At 43.0% G+C, this 20,938-nt stretch overlaps 1 protein-coding gene across 1 annotated transcript in view; it reads left to right on the forward strand.

Moving 5' to 3' along the window:
• LOC308520851 (uncharacterized protein) overlaps positions 1-20,938 on the forward strand; it is a gene marked incomplete at both ends in the record, with an annotated part of 135,138 nt that overhangs the window by 46,116 nt on the left and 68,084 nt on the right. The window contains 7 exon segments of the mRNA XM_081093562.1: positions 1,875-2,103; positions 5,770-5,972; positions 8,198-8,353; positions 10,943-11,036; positions 13,568-13,705; positions 19,463-19,617; positions 20,689-20,797. Coding sequence (XP_080949688.1) covers positions 1,875-2,103; positions 5,770-5,972; positions 8,198-8,353; positions 10,943-11,036; positions 13,568-13,705; positions 19,463-19,617; positions 20,689-20,797 — 1,084 coding nt within the window.

The following is a 20,938-nucleotide window of genomic DNA, read 5'->3' on the forward strand; positions in this document are numbered from 1 at the left end:
TCACGCCACTGGGGGCAGAATCTTCACTTCCTTGAGAAAACCTAAAAAAAAAAAAAAAAAAAAAAAAAAAAAAAGCAAAACAGTTGCTCTTGAAATGCCATCGGAAGATATAATCAGAGGTTGCACATAGCTGACATACATGAACCTTGATGTCCTTAAAAGTTTCCCAAAAAGGAATTTATTTTTTCTAGCAAGTATCACCAAAAAGGTTTCTGCAGACTCACCTTGTGGTCCCCCACCCCTTGAAGGAGCAAATTAAATCTCCCGAGACCACTCAGAGAGGGTACATACCTTAAAACCCCCTTGATATATAGTATGACCTCTCCCCTCCTCCCTGCCGCCCCCACCCCCGTTCCCTTCCAGCCTCAGAGGGTAAAGAAGGAACTGGGAAGTGGTTGACAAGCCCCAATTTGGTCTATGTAACTTGAGATCACAATTTCTCTATGGCCTTCAAATGGGTGGGAATATTGTCCAGCTCCTCTCAACATCCCACAAGTCTTTGTTGAGCACTGACATACAGTAGGCAGTGCGCTGGGAGTGCACTTGTATTCTCACCGATGGGAGCAGCAGAGGCATGGCCCTGTGCCCCTGGGAGGTGCACGGTGTGGCACTATAGGCAGACTCTCGGTGAGAAATTCCACAAGGCTGTGGGATCATCTTGGGGACAGTGGGGTGCCAGGAGATGTCATAGCTGAGATTCAACCTTGTCTCTTGAGAAAGAGTCCTTGGGGTCCCAGGCACACGACTACATTTCCTCCACAGACATTTCTCAGGACGGATTTCTTCACTGTGATCAGCTTCAGACACCAGCTGTGTATGTGAAACTTTCTGTGGCAAGACTCTACTGTATAGAAAATGGTTTTTGGCAGAACATGCTAGGCCTATATGGATACTAAGTCTTGTCAGAAGAGTCTCAAAAATAAGTGTTATTTGCTTGTTAAAATTCTTTTTCATCCTGAAGGTTGTATTTTTTAAGATCTAGGACTAAGAGGGATCCATTTGCATAGATTTAAAACGTATTTCTATTCTTTAGTTCCATGTAGGAATACAAAGCCCCTTGACTTGTGTTATAGCCTCCATTTCCAAAGAAATACCCACAGACAAGCCTTTTATCATTTCCAGCCTCATTCATTTATAAAACATAGCATCCTCATGGCAGACATGAATGATTCCAGTAGTACACAGAATTTAAAAATCACTTCTGTCCATTAACATTTTGGGGGGAAAGGAGGTAAAGACTCAAATAAAAATAGAAACTAACCATGGAAATTATTTGTTTACTATTTAGTCACTTTTAAATTACTGTGTTTTCAAATATATTTTTAAGTGTTTTTACTGATTTCAGAGAGAGGATGGGAGAGGGTGAGAGAAATAGAAAAATCGATGAGAGAGAAACATGGATGACTCCTGCATACCCCCTACTGGGGATGGAGCCTCCAACCTGGTCATGTGCCCCAACTGGGAATTGAACCATGATCTCCTGGTGTATAGGTTGGCCCTCAACCACTGAGCCACGCCAGCCGGGCTATTTTCAAATATTTGACTAAATATTGATTACTGAAATGTTGACAGGTTTGCTGTATATATTTTAAGAATCTTACTCTTATTTCACTTTTAGAATAAACTCATATCTTCCAAGTTTAAAAGAGTTCATATGAAAGTAAAGAACATGTTATATAATCTAAAGGGTTCCCCAGACGGCCTATGAGGCCCTTTCAAGTTCCTGGTTTTAAAAAAAAAAAAAAAAAAAAAAAAATCTCCCTGCTTAAAGGAGCTGTTTTACTGGTCTTTACAATTATAAAATTCAAATGTTTTTGGAAAGAGATTAAGTTCTTCATTGTGTAAAATTGTCATTCTTTGCTCCTCTTTTAAAGCCCCGCATTGAAAAACATTTATCTGCTGGAGTTCCACCCTTCCCTGGGCCTGGCATCGCTCATCCCCAGAGCCTTCGAGCACCTCTTCCAGGAGGCCCGCAACATCTGCAGGCCTGCATCATCCAGCGGCCTCGCCCTGCTGGAGAGGCGGCTGCTACAGCTGGTCCTGGATGTGTGGCTCACCCCAGCCACGCCCGAGTCCTGGTACAGCGCACAGCTCCAGAAAGATGTAGGTTCTCTGAAGGGGGGACGGTGGGCCCTTGGCGAAGGGAATGTTTCCTCCCAGATGTTACTACTTAGCTTTGCTTTTCTGTTTGGCTCTATTCCTCCCCTATTTGGCCAGAGACAGATCATAATCCTAGGCCTTGCCAGCATTTTTATGTGATTTTGAGGGGAGGGGGGTGTCAAAGTTTCTAGTTTATCAGTACGCTGCTACAGTGAAATTAAAAGGGAGATGTACATAGGTATGTGAGAAGTGTTTTCTGATTTATTATTTATATTTTAACAATATACATTTTTTATTAAAAATGATATGTTTTCTTTCTACTAAGACTCTTTCGAAAATTCACTCCTTTTGTCCTGAGCTGAGGCCTGGTAGGGGAGATAGAGGACTGAATGTGGAGTCAGGGACCTGGACTCAAGTTCAGCCTTGCCATTAACGTGCTGTGTGCCTTTGACTGGGTGTCTCTCTGAGCCTCACTTTCCTATTGTGGAATATTATGTTTCTGTCTTTGAAGGGGAGTGGTGGTAGGTGAGTTCATTAGGCCCTTCCAGCTCTAATGATCTATGGTTCAAGCTGTGGTCCAATGACTTACTTGGTGTTTGCAGTTGGATTTTAATTCTTTTGTTTGTGGTTAAGGCTGTCACAGTTGAGCCTGGGTTTTCAGCTTACTTTATGTGGGCACTTGCTGTATATGAAAGCATTTTCAAGGGCCCCAGATGCCAAAAATATCTATTTCACGTGTCTGGCTCAGCCTTCTATTCCCTCCTACCCAAACTAAATTTTTATTTTATTTTAAATTAATGTTAAGTTGATAAAAATAAATTATTCCTCATGTGCATGTTAAGTCATAATCATACACTTCATACAATGCTATCTCCTATTTTTCTCAGTTAACATATTATGTATCTTTCTATATTACTAACCAGTCTTTATACTCATTTTTATAACTGCATAATTCTCTAAGTGATGAATAATAACTTACTTAACAATTTGCCTATGATGGGCATTCAAATAAGTGTCTAAATTTTCAATATTATTAAAAATGCTATAAGGTACATATATCTCTGTGCTTATAGATTTTTCCATATTTTGAACTAATTCTTTTTGATAAATTCTTGGAAGTGAAATTGCTGAAACAAAATTTAAGTCTTTGGCTAACATCTTGGCAGATTGCTTGTCAAGAGTATGCCAATTGGGGTGCTGAACACAAAATACAATATACAGATGATTTATTATAGAATTGTACTCCTGAAACCTGTATAATTTTATTAACCAATGTCACCCCAATAAATTCAATAAAAATTGACAAAAAAGAGTTGTGCCAAATTACAATGCCATCAATAATGTTTAAGAGCACCAGTTCTGCTACATTGTATAATATTAGGTGTGAGCATAGAATGTCAGTTCCAATATATACATATACGGAAAAGGTGGACTTGTCAATTTTTATTTTTTTGGTATTTATTGAGATTAAATATTCTTATAAATGTCTGGTTATAAACTGTATTTTTGTGTGTGTGAATTTTCTGTTCTCTCCCTTCGTTTATTTATCTCTTCAAATTCTAATGTTATTCCTATCCACTCACATGAACTCTTAAGTAAAAACTTTAATCCTTTCATCCATCATGTTTTCTGCAAATATTTCCCCTAATTTGTCTTTTTATTTTTAACAGAAACTTATTTTCATATAATTCTTTTCCTTTGTGATTTCTTCTGTCTTCCTAAATCCAGAAAGCAAATCTTCCCCTAGATTTTTCATATTTCTTATTTTATTCTAATTTCTTAAGATTTTCATTTTATTTAAAAAATATTTAACCCGTTTGGTATTCTATCTGGTGTGTGTGTGGTGTGAGGTATGGCTCAAAATTAAATTCCCCTCAAATTACCAGTCATGTATCCTCCTATAATTTATTGAGGATTCTTTTCATTTTGTATTATGGTACCAGAGTGTATTGTTGTTGTTGTTGTTGTTAATCCTCACCCCAGGATATTTTTTCTATTTTTTTTGTGTTTGTTTTTTATAAAAAGTAGAAGGGAAGGAGGGAGGGAGAGAGAGAAACATTGATATGAGAGAGACATATTGATTGGTTGCCTCCCGTAATCCCCACTCCCCAAACTGGGGCTGAGGATTGACCCACAACCCAGGCATGGGCCCTTGACTGGGAATTGAACCAATGACCCTTTGGTTCACAGGCTGACACTCTAACCACTGACCCGCACCTGCCAGGGCATGGTACCAGATTTTTAAAATGTATTTTAAATTCTCTTATAAATCATAATAATATCTAAGATACTTATCTAGGTTCCCAGTTTTAATAATTATTACTTTTGAATGTGTTCAAATTTGGATCTAGAAATGATAAATATTCAAATTAAACTTTTATATTAGGCCAGAAAAGAGGGCACTTATTACCCTCAGAGGACATGTAGGAATTAGTTTAATAACTTTCTTTATCACTTTTGGAAGACTTCAAGAGTCTAGAAATTGCATCCTTGAGTAGACAAGGCTTTTGGTAGATAAATGGATGGATAGGGGAGTTTGTACACGCTCAGGGAGCCAAACTTGGAAAGGCAGATCAGGGTCCTGAAACTGGATCCTTGTGGAGTGGTGTATTAGAGAGTAGCAAAGGTGTCAGAGTAGAGGAACTGTCCACAACAGGAGGGCATTAAAAACAATGGGATTATTTCACAAGTTGCCCAGGGTTGGCTCTGAGTGGAGGAGCACTGTAAAGGCAGGTTAGCCGGGTGGGTGTGGCTCAGTGGTTGAGCTTCAACCTATGAAGCAGGAGGTCACGATTCTATTCCCATGCATGCCCTCCACTGGGGATCAAGAGCACATGCCCTGGTTGCGAGCTTGATCCCCAGTGGAGGGCATGCAGAGGGCAGGCAATCAATGATTCTCTCTCATCATTGATGTTTCTGTCTTTCTCTCCCTCTCCCTTCCTCTCTGAAATCAATAAATATATATATACTTTTTAAAGTATATTAAAAAAATAAAGGTGGTTTAGTGTCCTGTAAAAAGGCTGAACTTGGGATTAGGAAGCCTGAATGTACTCTTGGTGTTGCTGTGTGACACTTAGAAAGTTCCAGTGTTTCTTCAGATCCCTCACAGATCAAATGGAAATCATGGCATCTGTGACGCCCACTTTATGGGGATCTTGTGAAAATAAACAAGTTAATGTTGGTTAAAATAGTTTGAATTGTTGAAAGGCGATCAGAGGGGCTTATAAGAAATTATTATTATTATTGGCCATAAAATATTTGACAGATATCAGGACTGCTATTTCTATTTAGGTTGTCTTTGTCATTTCTATTCTTTATTTTGGCTTAAAACATTTATAATAATGATAACAACAAATAGGATGTACCAGGCATTTTTACAGCTACTTACTCACTTAAGCCTCTTAACATCCCTTCTAGGTGATTACTTAGTATCTATTAGTGCCTATTTTGTACTGTTATTATCCCCACTTTACAGATGAGGAAACTAAGAGACAACACGATAGAGTAAATTGCCCCAAATCTCACAGATTTTAAGTGGCAGAGCCAGGATTTGAGCCCAGAAAATCTGGATCCGGAATCTGTGCTACTAATAGCATTTTTCTTAATATGTGATATTTCTTTTGGAAAAAAAAAATACATATATTTTTTAAATACTTGGTTTTCTCTCAGCTGCTTTCAGCGAAGGTGATGGGCCATCCCTTTCTTGTGAAGGAGATAGGCCTGCTTGCACTTAAGTCTGCAGCAGCCGAAGGACAGAACCAAGGCCGAGGTGCTCGTGTGCTGCTCCTGGAGACGTTTTCCAAACTTCTGGAACTTGTGACCCTCCGCCACCGGCTGATAGAAATGAGCCTGGAGAGCGCACGCTTGGCTCGGTCAGTGGGGGCACTGAGGGTCTGGTGGGGGGTAACAGACAGCGGGGCTTCCTACCTACAAGCCTTGCCCCCTCCGTGCCTCCCCGAACAGCCTGTGGAAACTTTCTAAATTGCTGAAATGGCCACCTGGCTTGCTCCTTCTCTCACCCAGGCCTTCCTACGTGCCTCCCAGGTCCTAGCACCTGGCCTTCCTCTCCATTCAGCACATTACCGTGTAATAAGATGCTTCATATTGGCTTATTGGTTTTCCTGCTAGTGGAAGTTCCCTGAATACAAAAGCCCTGTGTGCATTGCTTTCTATGGTACCTCATCACCTGGGGCCAGGCCTGCCCTGCACCAACACTCTAAATATTGACTGGATTTTTCTCTTGACTGTAATGAAGCTGAATAGCAGAGCAGGAACAGTAGAGGGCTAGACAAAGGAGAGGCAGGGACACCATTCCGGCCTTGCACGGTGTGGAAGGTTCAGCAGGTGAGGGGAGGGAAAGATGAATGAGTTAGGTGTTAGGTATGAGTATGAGGTGATAGTAAGACATCCAAGTGGACATGTTCCATTCGCAGGAAGAATATGGAACTAGAGGATTTGTTGCAAACCTGTGTGAGTTCGATTGTGTTCTGATCTTCATGAGAGGCCCTGTACACACAAAGGGTCCAGTCATCTACCACCAACCATTTGTGAGGGCCTATTGTGGCCTGGGTCTGTACTGGGAACTTCATGTGTATTCGTTCATTTAATTCTCAGAATATCCTTTTGAGGTAGCTTGCAAACATTTTGCCAGTGAGGAAGTAGAAGCTCAGGAAAGTTAAGTAATTTGCCTAAGATTGTATAACTAGAAAGTATTATAGAAGAATATATAAATTTAAACCACAAGTCAAGATATTTATTAACCTCTATGATATTATTTCCCCATAATTTCTGGTCATAAATCTTAGAGCTCACAATGTAAAAGTCATCCCTGATACAGTTTGATAAGATACTGTAGTCATGTGAATAAGATATTATGGGAGCACAGAAAATGGAGTATTTTGTTCTATTTAAGGGGATCAGGGAAAGCTTCATAGAAAAGGGACTGTTATGGGATGAATTGTGTCTCCCCCCGACCCAAATTCATATGTTCAAGTCCCAACCCTAGTACCTCAGCATGTGACTTTATTTGGAGATAGGGTCTTTACAGAAGAAATCAAGTTAAAATGAAGTTACGGAGCTGGGCCCTAATCCCATAAGACTGGTGTCCCTATAAGAAGAGGTGATTTGGACAAAGGCACACACAGAGGGAAGACAATGTGAAAACACAAGGAGAAGATGGCTAACTATAAGCCAAGGAGAGAGGCCTTCCTTCACAGCCCTCAGAAGGAACCAACCCCGCTGACACCTTGACCTCAGGTTTCCATCCTCCAGAGCTGTGAGACGTGTTGCTGTTGTGTAAGCCACCCAGGTTATGGTACTTTGTTACAGCAGCCTAGAGAACTAATATAGGTGCCATTTGAACTCAGCCTTAACGTGCCAATTTCCCAAGATGGAGAAATGTGTTGGAATGGGGGTGAGAGAAGAGGAAAAGACATTCTAGACACAGAGAGCTGAAATGCCGGGGGACACCCGAATGGAGCCTTGCTGCACGCTGTGGAAACGTGGGAGTAGAACGCAGAGTTGGGCAAGATGGAGATGGGGTCCCTAGAGGGGACTGTTGGGGTGTGGGGCTGGAAGGCAGACACCCCAAGGAGAGTACGGAGAAGGTGAGAAGAGGACTGGGTTTGGAACCTCAGGAAACACCAGGATTTGAAAATAAAGACAAGAAGAAGCCAATGAAGACAGAGAGAGTGGTCACAAGTAGGAGCGTGGACATCCTGGGTCCAGGAGAGCAATGTTCCTTAAGAAGGGGACCGAGGCCAGTCGGGAAGAGTTCCACGGGAAGAAAATGAACCTTGTATTGAGGGCAATATAGGTGATCTGGTGAGGACTCTGAGGACAGAAGCTAGCTCGCAGGAAATGAGAGTTAAGGAAGTACCCAAGCACATCTCCTCCTACGTTACTTCTATTTTCAACTGTCATGGCAAAGGGCAGACAGAAGACCTTTGTGACTCATTCACTTCCTGCCCTACTTGTGTTACTTTTATTTTGCCTTTTGCTTTTGTGCTTATTCTAATGTTTTGGTTTTCTTACCACTTAGTTTCCTTTTAGGGGAAAATAAATAGTAAATGTTTTTGGCTCTTTTCCCCCCTTTTAGTCTCTATAAGAAAATGGCATGGGAGATGGGCTTTGAAGAGTTCCATTTGCACCTGAGGCCTGTTCACTTTGAATTTGCAACACACAAGGACAAGGTGGATCATCCACCGCCTGTCTTTATCACCTCTCTGCTGGAGAACAGTGATCGCGTAGACAGGTGAGCCTTAAGAGGGTCGAAGTAGAAATAATGTAATGGTAGAATGAATGACTAGTGAAAAATAATTTCTACCACCACTAGACACACAAATGCAATTGTATTTCTAATTGTATTTATATTCTGTCTGCCATAATGCCATCTATTTTCTTTCTTCCTTTTTCTTAATAAGAGGGGAAAATAAGGTCTCAATCAAGGGGAATAATTTGTAACTGAGAAATGGAAGAATCAGATCAGAGAGTTCAAATGAGATGGAATCACAGGCTCAGGCAGCTACCCGGGTTGACTATGTTGCTTCTGGGTAGAAAGGGGTGTGAGGGTTGGTCTCATGGGCCAAGAACTGTGGATCAGAAGTCCAGGTCTCTTCTCTCACTTTCCCTGGGACCAGGAAGAAATCAGTCAAGTGTTTTTGAGCACTGTTTCCTCGAAATTCTAACACCATGTACAAATCTAACATGTATGGCAATATCATATACAGGTTCTTCTGTTGGTCAATAAAAGAAGCTGACTCAAACCAGTGAAACCTCTATTTCATGCCCATTGGCAGAAAGCAAACACTCCTACCACTAACAGATCATGAATCCATTCAGTTAGAGAAAGGGACCTTTTTCCCCTCAGAGAGTCCACTTTTGATGTATGCTGAGAAGAAATTTTTGTCTTCTTTCCTTCCCCTCTAGTCTGCCCTCCCCGTGAGGGCCCTAGTTCTATCCTTAGAGATTTCTGGTCCTGGTCCCACCCACCCAAGGAAGGCAAGGGTGACCCCAAGGAGGGAAAGTCACCTTGGTTTTGCTGATGTGGATCCCTGCTCAAAATACAACTTGGATATGTTAGTATATTAATATGTTAAGGGACTCATCTTCCTCAGAGAGAGCATGGGTAGAATGGAGGGGTTAGGATGATAGAATACAGTATCTCGAAATTTCTCAATCTTGGCACGATGAAAATTTGGGGCAGAGTGACTCTTTCTTGTAGGGGGCTGTGTATCAGAGGTTGTTTAGCAGCACCCCTGACCACTACCTACCAGATGCTAGTAATACCTCTTCTTCCCATTTGTGACAATCAAAAATGTCTCCAGATATTGCCAAATGTCCTCTGAAGGCAAAATGTCCCCCGCTCTATCCTGTCACACGAGCTGAACCAAAAAGAGAATTTATTGTTAGGATAGAGAGGGATCTCATAGAAGCTGAAGGCAAGGCTTAGTCTCCAACCTAGAGCTAAGCTATTCTCTCTCTTCGAGGGCCTCCTGCTGGAGCTGATATTTTACACTGCCGTGAGATAGGGCCTATTTTGTTCAGTCAGAATCAACCAAACAGCACAGCTTGCCCAAGTGCTCTGGGTCCTGGCCAAGCAGTGCTGGTCCTCCCAGTGATGACCCAGAGATTCTGCAAGATCTGGGGAGCCTTCTGAATTCCTAGAGAACGGTTTATGCATCCAAGGAATTTGTGTCTGGAGTTTGCATTTGTTTTATATATGTTCATTTCTTAAAGTTGCCACTTTGGAGTTCTGCTGTGACAACAACATATATCAAACATAAGCATAGTGACTTACATTTTAAAAAGTACATTCATGCATATGATTCCACTTAATATTTGTCACAGCCACATATGAGATAAGTGATATCCCATTTACATAAAGTCATAGATAAAGAAACCCAAAGTCATAGATATTAAATTATATAATAGACTCTCATAGTTATGGACAAAGGCAGAAACGTGGTTACAGAGAACATTAGATGACCATTAGGGCAATGGGAGAGAGTTAGAACTGGACAGTTTTTAGGGAGTGCACAAGGGGGTCTGAGTCCGAGAGGGGCCTGAGCAGATGAGGCTGTGGGGAGGAAGACACTTCTCTCCATCTGCCCTCTTGGGCTCTTTCTGCTGGTCTAATAGTCAGATCAACATGAGGCAGAGTAACAAGAGAAAATGATCCAATCTAATGATATATGTTCTATGGGAACCCCATATACACGAGAGGTTCAGCGGGGGGGGGAAGGAAAAATGAGGTAATAACTTTCCGAGCAAAGGACTGAGGCAAGGCACCTTGGGGCTTCAGCGGGGAGGAAGGTCATTCTCAGGACAGTAAGATCAGGTGCTCAGATGTTCAGTAATTAGACGTTTGCTCTGGCCTAGATATAAGCCATAAAAAGTTATCTCTAGTGATAAACTCCTATTATAGACAAGGCCTTTAATTTAAATTCTTTAAGGGAGAGGTAAAAGTTTCTGGGAGCCGGCAGGGTTTCAATTGCCTTTGGCTCAAGACAATCCACATGCCAAAGTGGGGAGGTCAAGAAGGCAAGAGGAAAAACAGGAGAAAAACAGTGGTATAGTGATCAAGAGAAAATAATTTCAAATGCTCCAGGGTGGATAGTCACCACAATGAAACTATAGGGAGATCAAGTCCAATAAGGACTGAAAAGACCCCAGAGCCCTTCAGTCTTCGAGTGGAAATATCAAGTCTTGCATAACATCTGCACTTGCTGTTACTACTGATGTCTCAGAGCTGATCACAGGCCATTCTGTCCCATTAGAATGGGCATCTCTTGACTTATGGCACAGCACAATGACTGAAACAGTGACATGTTTCTTCTTGCAGATATTCTCCTACTACTCTTGTCTTGGCCATCTCTGAGGTGGATGATAACCAAGTTGGCAAATTTAGTTTTTATACAAAGGAAGCCATCCTTAAGGTAAATTATTTTAATTTTTTTTAAAAGAAACGAAAGTAAAATTAAGCAATTTTCTCATGTATTTCTTTAAAATCATAATGTTTAATCCATATAAGGTTGGGTCTCTTATATAAGAAAAGCTTCCAACTTCATAAGTAATGATGAAGGCCTTGCCTCATTTGATGTGCACATTCGCCTGGCTTGAACTATAGAGACTGCAACCCCCCTTGCAATAACTTCTATTAGATATTAAAAAGAAGCACTTGTAGTGAGTCCTCTTTGTGTCAAGCTTTTGAAAATATACGCTTGTTATTGGAGCTTTTATCTGACCTTTTTAAGTCAGATGGTGCTGTTTTTTTCCTGTCACTCAGATAGCTTCCTTTGCTTCTATGTGTGTATGTGCAGGCTTCAATTTGTGTGTATTTTTTAAACATAAATCTAATCTTGGCAGTTTTGCAAGAGCCTTCCCCTATGCGTGTTTGCTCACCCATTAAAGCCTGCTCATCCTTTTCTGACATTTGGGGAAACCTGATGGTGTCCAGCTACAGAGCAAATCAAGCTTTGGGGCTGCCTTTCTGGATGAAATGCTGCTTAGGAAGATTCAGTCTTGTGACTGAGGAACAATGATCTCAGCTCATCCTGCAGTTTGACTTTTATATATACACTAGGGGCCCGGTGCATGAAATTCGTGCACTGATTGGGGGGTGGGGGTGGGGGGGGAGAGTGTCCCTCAGCCCAGCCTGCCCCCTCTCACATACTGGGAGCCCTCAGGCGTTGACCCCCATCACCCTCCGATCGCCTGATCAGCCCCTTGCCCAGGCCTGACGCCTCCGCCAGAGGTGTCAGGCTTGGACAGGGGACCCCCATCTCCCCCCAATCACTGGCTCTGGCCCCCGCCCAGGCCTGAGGCCTCTGGCCCAGGAATCATGCCTGGGCAGGGGACCCCCATCTCCCTCTGATCGCTTGCTCCACCCCCCGCCCAAGCCTGACGCCTCTGACCCAGGCTTCAGGCCTGGGCAAGGGGACCATCATATCCCCCCAATCCCCGGCTCCGCCCCCCGCCCAGGCCTGATGCCTCGGACAGAGGAGTTGACCCTCATCACCCTCCGATCACCAATCACCGGGTCAGCCCCTTGACCAGGCCTGAGGCCTCCGGCAGAGGTGTCAGGCCTGGGCAGGGGACCCCCAGCTCCCCGCGGTTGCAGGCTCCGCCCCTGCCCAGGCCTAACGCCTCTGGCCTAGGCATCCGGCCCAGGCAGTGGGGACCTGCAGTGGCAGCGGGGGGCGCCGCGATCGTGGGCTTCGCTTTAGGTCCAGGCAAGGGACCCCTAGCTCCTGGGACTGCCAGCTTCGACCGTGCCCAGCTCCCATCGCTGGCTCCACCCCTACTTCCTGCTATCACTGGCCAGGGCGGCAAAGGCGCCTGATTCTCCGATCATGGCTGGGGGGCAGGGCAAAGGCAGCCCCAGGGCCGCCTTTGCCCTGCCCCCCAGCTCTTAGCTCCCCCCTGGGTTTCCGATCACTGTCAGTGGCAGGGGGCTTCTTCCTGCTTTCCCTTTCGCCTCCCTGCATTGTGCCTACATATGCAAATTAGCCGCCATCTTGTTGGCAGTTAACTGCCAATCTTAGTTGGCAGTTAACTGCCAATCTTAGTTGGCAGTTAACTGCCAATCTTAGTTGGCAGTTAACTGCCAATCTTAGTTGGCAGTTAATTTGCATATAGCCCTGATTAGCCAATGAAAACGGTATCGCCGTACGCCAATTACCATTTTTCTCTTTTATTAGTGTAGACTAGAGGCCTGGTTCACAAAATTCGTGCACTTGGGGGGGTCCCTCAGCCCAGCCTGCACCCTCTTGCAGTCCAGGAGCCCTTGGGGGATGTCCGACTGATGGCTTAAGCTGACAGTCAGACATCCTTAGCACTGCCACGGAGGCAGGAGAGGCTCCCGCCACCACCACTGTGCTCGCCAGAGCCCAACTTCCGGCTGAGCAGCACTCCCACTGTGGGAGCACACTGACCACCAGGGGGCAGCTCCTGCATTGAACGTCTGCCCCCTGATGGTCAGTGCACATCATAGCGACCGGTCTTTCCGCTGTTCAGTCGATTTGCATATTAGTCTTTTATTATATAGGATGTTGCATAAGTGGTGATCTCAACCCTCAACTTTAGCTTTTCCTTTTTTTAAAGAATTTATTTTTGTTGTTGAAAATATTACATATGTCCCCCTTTTTTCCCATTGACTCTCCTCCACCTAATACCACCCCCCCAGACCCTCACCACACTATTGTCTATTTTCGATGGGGTATGCATATATGCATATAAATTCTTTGGTTAATCTCTCCACACCCCTCCTCTACCCCACCAACCCCCTGAGATTCCGCAGTCTGTTCCATGCTTTTATGTCTCTGGACCTATTTTGTTCATCAGTTTATTTTGTTCATTAGAGTCCACGTATGAGTGAGACCATGTGATGTTTGTCTTTCTCTGACTGGCTTTTACCCTTTTCTTTATGAGAGAAATTCCTAATACCTTTGATATTTTCTTTTTGTAGCTCTTGTTCCATTCGGGAGTTGAAAACATGCAAGTGACTCTTGCATGTCAAGCTGCTCAGAAAAATGCTTTGATGGTGGCTGTCCAGCATGCATTCTTCTATCACACTCCCCGAGGGGGCTGTCTTGCTGATGTCCAGGTCAGCCTGTAAGATAGGGGAGCCTGAGGCATGCTACCATGACCCACCAGCTAACATCAGGCTGTTCCTTCCTTGCGTACTTCCCTCCTTACCTTTACCTCTACCTCTACTTCCTCCCTTCTTTCTCTTCTCCCCCTTTCTCTTCTCTTTCTCCCATTTTTCCTTCTTTCCTGTATTTTTATTTTCTTTTCTTCCCGCCTTTCTTTTATTTCTTCTTTTCTAAAGTGACTCAACACATGACCAAATCTTTACTTGGTCTTTTACCATTTATTGCTAATAATTTTTCTTTATATGTAACTCTATAATATTGACTAGCTAGAATAAAATAACCTTTTCATCCACCTCTGCCCTTTGTAGATAAAGGACTCCATTGTTTTATGTTTTATCCTTCCTATATTTCTTTTTTGCAAAAGTAAAAAATTTTTAGGGTAGCCAAATGAGGAATGCACAAGGCCAAAGTAGTAAGGGATTATAAATTCATTAGGTCATCTGGATACTAGATGGGCTGAGCCCCCAAATGGTGCCAGCACCCAAAGATAGGGAGTCAGAGGTTTTAAAGGACTCTAGGTGGGCTTTTTATGGGCAGAGAATTCTCTGTGCAGGTCCAGAGCCTGGGACGGTCCAGAGGGGAGAGATAATGGTCTTAGCAAATGGAATGTGGTCTTAGCAAGTGGAATGTGGTCTAAGCGAAAGGGAATGTTCATTGCGAAGTGGCCTAAAGGGCAGTTCCAGGGGAGGGGTATCAATTCAAACCTAACAAACTTACCAAAACAGGTTGCCAAAACAAAATACCATGGACTAGCTTAAACAACAGAAATTTATTTTCTCATAATTCTGGAGGCCAGAAATCCAAGATCCAGGTGCCTGGATCAAACCTAACAAACTTATTTGATCAAACCTAACAAACTTATGCCTTCTTTTTTCCACAAAAGTCAACACCCAATATATACTCTTTCTTTTTCTGGCTTTTTTTTGGTTGTTATTGAGATACTAGTGGCCAGTGCACGGATTTGTGCACATTGAAAGGAAATTAATTAGAAGAAATATTTTAATATTGCTATTTGCCCTTTATAATAGAAGTGTCAATCAAATTCATGATCGACAATGACAGATCGAAACACGTATGTGTGATTGGTGCCAGCAAGAGCTTTATATGTATTGTGCATGCGCGATTCAACATTTATTTTTAAATGGCCAGTGTGCGTCCTATGTACCAGCCAGTTAGTTGGTCGGACGGATGGACAGTCGGTCACTTGGCCTTTTATATATATAGATAATTTACATTACATTAAGTTTATCCCTTTACCACATATAATTCACAAGATCATGCAACCATCACCACAATTTAATTCCAGAAAGTTTTCATCACTCTCAAAAGAAATTTTGTACCAATTAGCAGTCACTCCCATTCCCCTCTCCCCTCAGCCCCTAGCAACCTGGAATCTGCTTTGTGTCTCTACAGCTTTGCCTATTCTGGAAATTATTTTTCTGTGGTGATGGTTTCAGTTGCACACATATACTAAAACTTCTCTAATTGAACACTTCATATATGTGCTGTTAATTGAATGTCAATTATACCTCAATAAAGCTATTATTATTTTTTAAGCTATTATTTTTAAAATATATTTTTAATGATTTCAGAGGGAGAGAAAGATAGAAATATCAAGGATGAGAGAGAATCATTGATCAGCTGCCTCCTGCATGCCCCACACTGGGGATCAAGTCCACAACCCAGGCATGTGCCCTGACCGGGAATCATTCATAGGTCGACGCTCAACCGCTGAGCCACGCCAACCAGGCAAAGCTATTATTTTTTAAAAAGAAGAAGAAAGAAGAAAAAGTTGAAAGTTGATAGAGTTGAGTCTAGAGGGAAGAACCAGAGAGTGGGGTTTAAAATGAGACCCTTTGACATTCTCCAAGGCTCACTGCTGACTGACAGAGCAGCTCTGATGGAGTTGGAGTGAAGGCATACTGCCAGTGTTAAGGAGTGGCAAGGTGACAAAAATACAAACGCGGTGTATATTTACTGCTCCAGTATTAGTCAGCTCAGGTTGCCAAAACAAAATACCACGGACTAGCTTAAACAACAGAAATTTATTTTCTCATAATTCTGGAGGCCAGAAATCCAAGATCCAGGTGCCTGCATGGTCAGCTTCTGGCATGAAAGCTGGCAGCGAAAGAGAGAGAACTCTGTGTCTTTCTCTTCTTGGAAGGGCACCAGCCCTATCAGATTGGAGCCCCACCATTTTGACCTTACCTAACCCTAATTACCTTCCAATACTATCTTCAAATGTCTTCAAATACCATCTTATTGGGGGATGGGGCTTCAACATAAGAAATTAGGGGAGATACAAACATTTAGTCCATAGTAGTTCTTTTTTTTAAAAAAATTAAATCTTTATTGTTCAGATTATTACATTTGTTCCTCTTTTTTCCCCCCATAACTCCCCTCCTCCCAGTTCCCGCCCCACCCTCCACCCTCACTCCCCACCCACTGTCCTCATCCATAGGTGCACGATTTTTGTCCAGTCTCTTCCCGCATCTCCCACACCCCTTTCCCCCGCCAAGAATAGTCAGTCCATTCTCTATGTCCCTGATTCTATTATAATCACCAGTTCATTCTGTTCATCAGATTATTTATTCACTTGATTCTTAGATTCACTTGTTGATAGATGCATATTTGTTGTTCATAATTTGTATCTTTACCTTTTTCTTCCTCTTCCTCTTCCTCTTCTTAAAGGATACCTTTCAGCATTTCATATAATCCTGGTTTGGTGGTGATGAACTCCTTTAGCTTTTCCTTATCTGTGAAGCTCTTTATCTGGCCTTCAATTCTGAATGATAGCTTTGCTGGATAAAGTAATCTTGGTTGTAGGTTCTTGGTATTCATCACTTTGAATATTTCTTGCCACTCCCTTCTGGCCTGCAAAGTTTCTGTTGAGAAATCAGCTGACAGTCGTATGGGTATTCCCTTGTAGGTAACTGAGTTTCTTTCTCTTGCTGCTTTTAAGATTCTCTCTTTGTCTTTTGCTCTTGGCATTTTAATTATGATGTGTCTTGGTGTGGTCCTCTTTGGATTCCTTTTATTTGGGGTTCTCCGCGCTTCTTGGACCTGTAAGTCTATTTCTTTCACCAGGTGGGGGAAGTTTTCTGTCATTATTTCTTCAAATAGGTTTTCAATATCTTGCTTTCTCTCATCTTCTGGCACCCCTATAATTCTGATGTTGGTACGCTTGAAGCTGTCCCAGAGGCTCCTTACACTATCTTCATATTTTCAGATTCTTTTTCATTTTGCTTTTCCAGTTGGGTGTTTTTTGCTTCTTCACATTTCAATTCTTTGACTTGATTCTTGCGCTCCTCTTGTCTGCTGTTGGGAGTCTGTATAATATTCTTTATTTCAGTCAGTGTATGCTTAATTTCTAGTTGGTTCTTTATCACAACATTGAGGGTCTCATTAGATTTCTTGAGGATCTCACTACATTTATCGGCAGTTTTTAGAAAATTATTGAAAGACCTTAAAAGTGTGGTTTTGAGCTCTATATCTTCCATTTCTGACATCTGCATCCTGTTTTTTTGTCTCCGCATTTTTTATGCTTTCTTGGTGCAACCCCTAGTGGTCTTTATGCGCAGTCTTGTTGTAGTTAAGCCTAGATTGTTGTAGGTAATACTGGCGGGGATTTGACCTCCAGGCCAACTGGCTGTGAGAATCAGCTGTGTCTGCAGTGAGAGAACTTCTGTCCTCTAGGGAGGTGCTAATCTAGCCTTTGCCTGAGGCTATCCGGCAAATGCCTCTCTGCAGGGCTTGGGCAGGGCGGGTCTCACGGGATCAACAGGGTGGGCCAGAGTGAGCAGTTATGGCTGCTCTCAGTCCTGTCCCCAGGGGCTCTGCCTCTCAAAGTCCCAGCAACCGCTGCAAACCTCGGAGAGAAAGCTGCCTTCGAGTTCCGACCGAAGCCAGACAGTGCCGCTTCTCCCGTTTGAGACTGGGTCCCTAAAGACTTGCCCGGATCTGGAGCTCAGGGTCTGCGACTCCCTCACGATTGAAAACGTCAACCGCGCCCTCAGCCACCAGCCCACTCTGCATGCACTCCGCACCTTAGTATTTGACTTCAGCACTGCGCCTCCTCTGAGTCTCGGTATGTTATTCTCTTTCCTCCTAGTTGTAGGACTTCCACTCAGCCAGCGTTCCTGTGGTTCTGGGTGATCTCCGTTCCATCTTTTAGTTGTTTTTTTTGAAGTGGTTGTTCGAGGCAGCAAACTCCGGCATTAACCTATGCTGCCATCTTGGTTCTCCGCATAGTAGTTCTTTAAGAAGTTTGGTCAGAATTGCGGAGGAAGTTTGAGGGGGCAAGATAATTAAGAATAAAATAGATATAAATATATTTGTAGGAAGGAGCTGGAAAAGAGGAAGCAATTGAGGATAGAAATGTAGATGGGTCTGGTGGGTGTGACTCGGTGGTTGAGCTTCGACCTATGAACCAGGAGGTCACGGTTTGATTCCTGGTCAGGGCACATGCCCAAGTTGCAGGCTCAATCCCCAGTGTGGGGTGCGTAAGAGGCAGCCAATCAATGATTCTCTCTCATCATTGATGTTTCTATCTCTCTCTCCCTCTCCCTTCCTCTCTGAAATCAATAAAAATATTTTATATATAAAAAAGAAAGAAATGGAAGATGGGCATGGTGGGCTGTTAAAGGCAGGTGGGGAGTCAGAGAGTTAACAGTTCAATTCAGAAGCTTCTGTGGTCCAGGCAAGGCAGTGAGCTAAGTGATGAATATACATGGGCTCGTGGAATCCTCTCAACAGCCCCATGTGATGGGGAATATCATCCCCTTTTTCTGAAAGGTTAAGGACAGAACCAAGATCACAAGGGTGTCAGCACTGCGACCTGATTGCAGAGCTTGTGTTTTCTTCCCTCTTAGCTCACTCACAGCCTTTCTTAGACCTCTTAAGTCTTCTGTCCTGGATATTCTACCACTTCCAAGAGACCCGGCTAACACAAGGGCCTTCACAAAAAGTCAGGATGGAAACATTAAATTTTTACCCAGGATTTTTTCCTTTTGCCTCATTCTTCTTTAGTAATTCAGATAAAGCGAACTCCTTATTTCTTTCTTTGAAAAAGTAGTCTTCTCTTTGAAGACAATATTTTTTTTTAGTTAGTATTTTAGGAAAAATGTAAAAGAATTCCATTCATTGTGCCCGAGAGCTCAATAACCAATAGGAGTATTGAAAAATATGGATTTCCTTTTTTTCTCCATCTTCCTTTTCCTCGCCCTGCCCTCCCTTCACCTCTCCCTCCTTCATCATTGCATGGTGCATGGCAGCATATATAGCCCACCTCCATCTGCTAGCCTTAGACTCTACCAGAATGGGCACCCGAAACAAGTTCTTAGATCTCACAGCCATGAAGCCCATCAGCAGTATTTCTTGAGAGGCCCCTCTGATTGAGCATTCCACTAGCCACCTGTGGAATGGAACATTTTTGTCAGAGCACTTTAGATAATTGCATTCTATTCTGGAAATAGTTACTCTTAGTGCCTCACCCCTTTATTGTGCAAAATAGTAGCTCCCTTCCCTTCCCTCCCTTACTCTCTGTACTTTCCTCCCCTCCCCCTTCTCTCCATTCCCACCCCTTCCCTAGATATCCAGTCATTTACATGTATTTGTGGTCAGTTGTGGCTGTGAGATAATTTTATAGCCAGTACCACAGGACATACAAATCCAACAATTTGGATTCACTTTGGTTTGAAATATTTTAGGAAATACGTTCAGATCTGAGAAATGATGGTGGAATGGGTCCAACCAGAAGAAATTCCAGAATTGTAAATGGCATAGAGAGATTGCTGTTGGCCCCAACTCCAAAACTTCCAGACACCTTTATTCTTCCTTCAGAAAGATCCAAGGCTATCAAAAGGTACTGTATCAGAGGGAAGCAGGATTAACATAAATGTGTCCTCTTTTGAAGTCAGTTAAGAACAGAGTGTTATGAGACTGAAGAATGACTAAACTCCCAGAGTGACCAGCATGTGTTTGATTTTGAACCTTGTATGAACAGTGAGAAGGCTCATTCCTTCTGATACACTCCAGTCTATGAAGGAGAGTTAACAGTTCCTAATTACAACCTCTTTCCTCTTCTCTTCTTCCCTCTCCTCCCTTCTCTTGCTTTTCCCTCCCTCTCCTTCCTCCCTTTTTCTACATTTTTCAAACTTGAAAAAGAGTAGAACACAAGAACAAAGAATATTGGCCTCTCCAAATGTCTCTTAGTGAGAAGTACAGACCTATCCTTACTATTCTAACAAGAATTTTGTCTTTGCTTAGAATAATAGAATGGTGTGTTGTCAAAGAGACACAGTCTCTAAAAAGATATGTCTATGAGGCAGGGATGCCCTATTATGTCTTGATTTCTTCTCACCATGACAGAGAGAGATATTTGTATTCTGCAATAATTATAAATACTCTGAGTATTTCATTGGGGCATACCAATGATATTCTAGTTTCGTTCTGGTAAATTTAAAAAGGGGGGGGGGGGACAACAACAACAGGCAAAGCTACTCTACTTTCTCAAGATGCCATTAATCTGACATATGGCCAGAGTTCAGGTGCCGTAAATCCACACTCCCAATGTGTGGGTGAAAGATTTATGATCAATGTGTCTGGTCCAGCAGATCCTTGGGAGGCCCTTTTAGTCCAGGTGCCCCTACACATGAGGCCTGGAGGACACAAAGAGACCTGGATAGTACAAACACTGGGCCAGGCTGTGAGGTTCGGGACTGCCAATGCGTGCCTCGGGCACATGAGTCCCAAGGAGGAGGAGGACACATCCGCACAGGAAGCAGCTGGGACTATGAAGACAGAGCCACCAGCTCCCCTGCTGCAGTGCCCAATGTGCAGCCTCAGGTGTCCCTGTCCTTCAGAGAGTTCTCGAGTTGTCTCCTTGCTATACATCCACTTGCCTTGGGCTCAGATGTCTCTGCTCACTTGTCAGGGCTCCGGAGGCTTTTGTGTCTATTCAATTAGAAAAGGTGGGACTGCGGGACATGATGCTGAATGCCTTCCTCCTCAGGAAACAAGCCATGGCTGACTCAATGAACCTCGTGAGTATAGTAAGAAGGGCTCCCTAAAGCTCTCATGTCATCTTTTACATTTGAGCAGATAAAAATTCTTAACTTAGAGCCTGTTGCATTCAGCCTATTTGGATAGGACCATTGAAAACGTATTATAAAGAACTGAAAAAG

The sequence above is a fragment of the Myotis nattereri genome (assembly GCF_964212035.1).
Source record: "Myotis nattereri genome assembly, chromosome: 6".
Lineage (NCBI taxonomy): Eukaryota > Metazoa > Chordata > Mammalia > Chiroptera > Vespertilionidae > Myotis > Myotis nattereri.